Here is a 6000-nt window from a genome sequence, read left to right on the forward strand (position 1 = left end):
ATTTTATCTTATTTTTCTTAAAGGTTATTTTACATCTTTGTGTTTTTATCACATGTAATTCAGCTGAAAAGCTCTAAGTTGTGTTTTCATAAACGAATTTTCTCGGTCTTCTTTTCTTCCAAACAGAGGCCCACCTGCCTAAATCGAAAAGTCAGACGATTCAGTTAAAATCGACTGCAGTCCACAATGATATTTTGAATATTTTAGTTCAGAAGTTCGTCGTTTTCCGGACTCCCAGATCAATGTCATTGATCAGTCTCAAACTGTCCTAATGAAATCTTTCAATGAATAAATTTAAAGTTCACCTGCATCAAATTCAGTTATCATAGTTCTTTGTAAAACATATGAAAAAATAATAATCTGGCAATAAGCAAGCGGAAATTAAATACACGTACGCGTTATTTTAAAACAAGCGGTGATCCAGTTAAGAATTATATTTGATTGCAAGGGAAAATAACATAGAACTTTCTTTTTCATCATGATTCAGTTATTAGCATACTTCTTCAAACTCCAAGTTCGCAAACCCCTCTATTAAAAAGGTACTGAAACTGAAGACCATAAAAGGAAAGTAACATTTACAAAGTTAGCGCCAGCACCTATTGCAAACCTAGCTATTTGTCCTTCTGAATAAAATATCTAAAACTTGGGTCAAACTAATATTAATAATGTGTATTACTCAGGTCAGCACATGTTATTATCGCTTTTGTTTTATTCAGTGGAATAAAACTGGGTTCCTTATTTGTTGACTCGCAGCCGTGAAATCATTTGGCTACATACTCTCGCATAGTTTGCAGCACTCATACTGTTTTCTCTTGGCTTCGAAGTCCGATACGACTTAAAGAACGTTGACGATATTTTTTTCATGTAAAGAGAGCCTGTGAATTCGATGCAATGTTTCTTACAAATTTTACCAAGGAATTTTCAAGAAAACAGAACGAGACGTGTATAAATGAAGAGGGTTATTATACCAAGCAGCCTATTTCCATCAAAATGGTCAAAATCGTTTTCATGTCCATCATTTTGCTGATCAGCTTGGTCGGAAATACACTTATAATCGTCGTAGTTTATAAACGGAAAGAACTTAGGAAGACAGTTAATTTTTTTATCGTCAATATGGCGGTGTCCGACATGATCTTCCCTCTGATGAAAATTCCAGTCCTGTTGGTTAATGAAGCGACCGATTCTTTTCGATGGCAAGTTCGTGGAGCGACCGGGTTAATTCTTTGTATACTCCTTTTTCTTCTCTGGAATATTTCCACCACTGTTTCAGTACAAAGTCTTCTCTGGATTGCTGTAGATCGATTTGTGGCCGTGGTCTTTCCGATGAAAATTAAAATGATATCATCGAGATTTCGTGCTGTTGTCATTGCTTCAACCTGGATTGTGGCAGTAGTAATCAATTTGAAAGACTTTTATGTGGTCAAAGTGGAGAAGGAAGTCTGCGTGGAAGACACTGAAGCTTCTATGATTTATAAAGTTTCCTCATATATAATCATCGCTGGTGTTTGGGCAGCTCCATTGATTGTCATGACAATTTTGTATTGTGCAATTGGAGTGACTTTGCTCAGGAGACACAAAATGGTTGTTCGTGTTAACATGATCTTCATGAATCAAAAGAACAAAAGAAATTACCGAGCTATAAAGATGAGTGTATGCATTATGGCGGCATTTTATTGCTGTTTCGTTTCTCATGTGGCGTATTTAATTTTGAAAGTGTCGGGAAAATGGGAATCCCTTGTTACCGACACAACGTTTTGTTCGTTTCCTGACTTGATCTGGTTTTTATCTTACTTGGGATTATTTTTATCCTCCATAACAAACCCAATAATTTGTTTAATGTTTGTGGAACGATACCGTCGTGCAATAAAAGACATTTGTTTTTGCCTTAAAAGCAGAGAATCAAATAGAAATGATGTTGAGAATGGAAAACTAGCGCAAATAACCCTGCAAACCATTAGAGTAATCCCAGAGAATAAAAGCAATCTTGCATATAGCGAATCAAGGGAAACAAAACACTCAACTAGTCTTTAGGCTAAGAGAAATTTAGACTGTATAATTAATATTATGCACTTCCAAAAGACCATATTGTTATTATTACCTAATTTCTAAAACGTTAGCGCTAAGCTATACAGTGCTTCGCTATGGGAGAGGTTCCTCTGTACCAGTTATTCCTTTACTTGGGGCGAAGTGGGCAGCGTTACGACGTCACTGGTGCGTCTTCCACGGAAGATTTCGAGTAAAATCTGGACTGCAGGAAGGATGCAATAAGGTGAAATACTAAAATACTTGTAAAAGATGGTTTGTAAATGAATGCTTCGATGGTAGTTCTGGTAACGTGCGTTAAAATAATACATCCAGCAATTTTGCGAGTCGTCGTGGGATTAAGTGGTTTGAGGGACAGTGCATGTGTCCTTCTCTATTCTTTGAAACCAGGTTCTTTAAAATTGGAATCCGATTGACGTATGTAATTGAGGATTAAATTGACTGTGCTAACCGACGATGACACTGTATATTCCTCGGTCAGTTTCATTTCATGAAAGCTTGATTAAGTAAACCCTAACCAGGAGTTCATCGGTTGACGTCCTCCTGCCCTAACCTAAGAACAAATTAAACTAAATGTTAAATCTTATCTAAATACTTTAAGATGTCGACTAATGCGCAAATCGGTTCATAAAGCTTTAATTTCAACATATGGCCAAAAAAAAAAAATTTCCGATCAATCTTTCATTAATTTCGTTCACGGAATTAATTTTAAAAGATGAGATAATAGTTTTACAAAAGTTAGTAACCAGTGAAGCTTTGACATGACTTATTTCCCTGCTGGTAGAGGTCTCTGACGAGTACGGGAAAAGAGACCTCTGCCATGGGTCGATAATCACTTTTATCCGACCGCCGTTCACAACCTTAAACGGCACGACTCAAACCGCATGCTCCATGATATATTTACGCTGTAACTTGAGTTCGCAGTATCCCGGGCATTCCTTTAAGGTAATTCTGTTGTTATTAAGTGAGCCCACAAAACACACAACAACTACCGTAAAGTTCCGATAGTAACGATCCCCCGAAAGTAGCGAGACCAAGAAATTTAAATGGTATACAATAATATGTTCGTGTAGCGTCACAAATTGTTTACAAGAAAGCACTTTAATTTACAACGAGGGATAGCTTTATGCCACCATTCGTCCTTGACATCAGTTCACTGATGTAGCGATGTAAGAACCACCGTAAACCGGTATAATTTCGTATTAACAACAGGAAAGTTTCTTCGAATTGAAATTGAAAACTCTATAGTTTTCTATATAGTTTTTTGCTGTATTTATCATTATTAACTATACATATGGTATGCAAGTAAAATGTTGTTCTTTTTTTATTTCGGAAAAAAGCTTGCGCCAGCTCTATTTGTAAACGATTTTTGTTCCCCGAAAGTAACGACCCCCCGAAAGTAGTGACCCCCAAAGGCTGCCAATTCCGAAAGTAACGAGGGTCGGCTACTATCGGAAGTCTACGGTATCACGTGAGGATTCGGTCGCTAAGTAACTGCCGTGCATGCTCAACAAAGTGAGTTTCGGCCCATCGCAGACTGAGGTCTCTTTTAGCCCAGTGAAAGCAAAAGAAAAGAAACCTCTGCTGGGAGGAAAATGACTTATCTAAGTACACTCTAGAGTGTGTATTTTTCTTAGTTAAATCTTCTGAGAAATCAGTTCGTAATTGCACTACAAATTAAACTCTTGCAGCTTATCATTTGAGATTGATCCTATCAAAACAGCTAACATCTGGCAACGCTTTGTTCCGCCATCGGTCAATTGAAAGGCCGGTTAATTAATTTATTGTAGAAGGAACAAAGAAATCAATGTGTAATACGAAAACCTATGTGTTCTAACCGCAGACGTTTTGCTGTGTTTTGTTTTCACAAGAGTTATTATTTGGCACAAGCGTGCCATTTTTTAACTAGATTTTATCATTATGTCAAACCCATTTCAGGTCTCCCGAGGAAACACTTGCTTTTAAAGCGGAAAGCTGTTTACCAAATATTTTATAGAAGTGTAAGGTTCAGTACTCAACCATAACCCATGACGTCCGCAAATCTTAAGAGAGACCTTAAGCAAGGATGACGACGAATGCTACGAGAACACCACATAACAATTTTTCGCGCTTTGCTAAGGAAGTGAAATGTCACTTCCGGTAACTGACGTCATCATATCATGAGCTGACAAGAAAACCCATTCACAAGCAAAAGTCACCGCACAAACTGTTGTTTCCATCGAACGTTTTTCCTTGCCCTTCCTAGCGCTCGTTCTCAGATCAACTGCGCATGCGTAAACGAACTGACTTCCGGTTTGAGAAAAAGCTAAATTTCCGGCGGTTTTAAATTGAATTAATTTTTTTTTTACATGGCACGTTTCACCCCCAAATACAGAATATAGCTAAGCATTGATTTTTTAAAATCATCTTTTTTGAAAAAGTTATGGGTATTTCAGTATCGTTTATGTCTTTAAAAAGAACATTTTTCAAAATAAAAAGAAAACCATGCTTGGCTGGATGCAAAAACGAATACAAATTATCAAACCATCGATTAAATACCAAAATTGAGTAGCACGGAGATAAATTTAGAGTTTTCTTTTATTGGTCACGTGACCATGTGCGTGGTAAGATGACGTCATAGATAGATTATGCAGCACCTGTCTTTTTCAACGGTCTCCCCCAGTACTTAAAAAACGAGCTGGTAAGGCTCGAGAAAAAAAGCAGTATCAATAATAACATCAGGAAAGTGCAACTCGGCAATAGAGGTGGGGGTAGCACCCATTTTGGAGTATCATTAAATACTATGCAGCAAGCTTTTTGATAACATTGTCAGCGATCCAAACCATAAATTGAAAGCGCTCCTTCCACCAGACTATGACAACTCACGCTATAACCTAAGACGACCGCGCCATTTTAATATGCCGAAGCTTTGTAAGAACAGAACAAGAAACGCTTTTATATATGCGATGTCCAAACAGTCCAGGCTGTAGTTTTATCCCACATATATACATACTTTATAAGTTAACATATTTTAACATAAATACTTTATATGGAATTTTTAATATTGTCTTATTAGTATAAATACACAGGTGATTATACAAAATCGCGCACTCTCATTGGCTCGCTATCTCGGATTATCAGCCGATAATCACCTCGACGGACAAAATGGCTGCCAGTAGTCATTTCGCGTTGAAATGTTTTTCTTTTCTCTTTTTTGAAATAATCACCTGTGTATTTATACTAAAACAATTAGTGATTATCGGTGAATATTCACCTCGACTTCGTCTCGGTGAATATTCACCGATAATCACTTCGCCTTCGGCGAATGATTGTTAAATAATCAGTTTTTGATTTATTATCTACGATTAATTTGTAATTTTTTAAGTATTGTAAAGCATTTGTAAATAATTGCGTAATTCAGCCTTTGGCTGCGATGCAGTTTTTAATAAACTATCTATCTATCTATCTCATATTTAGGGTCATTGGCTTACAAAACTTGGAAACTGACCAAAATAATGCCAAATTCTCTCAAATTACTTAACCATTACATCCTTAGCAACGCACCCCAAAAAATACGTCAGTGGGCCCTTAATTAGCAAAAACCAATAGTTCTGCACGCCCTGCACGTGCGTTTTACATTTTGATACATTTCTTTGCCGTTCTCGTCTTGACAACGACGTGAAATGATCAAATTTGAGGTCATGTGGAGGACGAGAGCAACTGAAGATGAAATTTCAATTTTCTCTCTACATAACCACACCGTTCTTACCAATTTTAATCTTGGAATGTGGACTAACACTTTCCAAGCCGACTGAATTAGAGTAATCGCAAAATTATTACAGTAACGGGAAATAATATTTTTAGACAACATTCTCTTAGCCGTCGTCGTCGTACTTGCTTAAGGTACCTACTAACGAGTCCCTTAGCTGGCAAAAGAATGAGGGATATTCCATGAACGATTATTACATCAAGCAACCT

The 6000-nt window shown here is 37.0% G+C and overlaps 1 protein-coding gene across 1 annotated transcript; it reads left to right on the forward strand.

Moving 5' to 3' along the window:
* The first annotated feature begins 606 nt into the window (after positions 1-606).
* On the forward strand, positions 607-2427 carry LOC137994687 (QRFP-like peptide receptor). The gene has a single exon (XM_068840292.1). It carries the CDS (start codon positions 892-894, stop codon positions 2029-2031), a length of 1140 nt encoding a protein of 379 aa, XP_068696393.1. The 5' UTR covers positions 607-891; the 3' UTR covers positions 2032-2427.
* Positions 2428-6000: the final 3573 nt, after the last annotated feature.

The sequence above is a fragment of the Montipora foliosa genome, chromosome 3 (assembly GCF_036669935.1).
Source record: "Montipora foliosa isolate CH-2021 chromosome 3, ASM3666993v2, whole genome shotgun sequence".
Classification (NCBI taxonomy): Eukaryota; Metazoa; Cnidaria; class Anthozoa; order Scleractinia; family Acroporidae; genus Montipora; species Montipora foliosa.

Bases quoted from the DNA above. Each gene is read 5' to 3' on its own strand.
- LOC137994687 (XM_068840292.1), top strand. From the start codon at position 892: ATGTTTCTTACAAATTTTACCAAGGAATTTTCAAGAAAACAGAACGAG.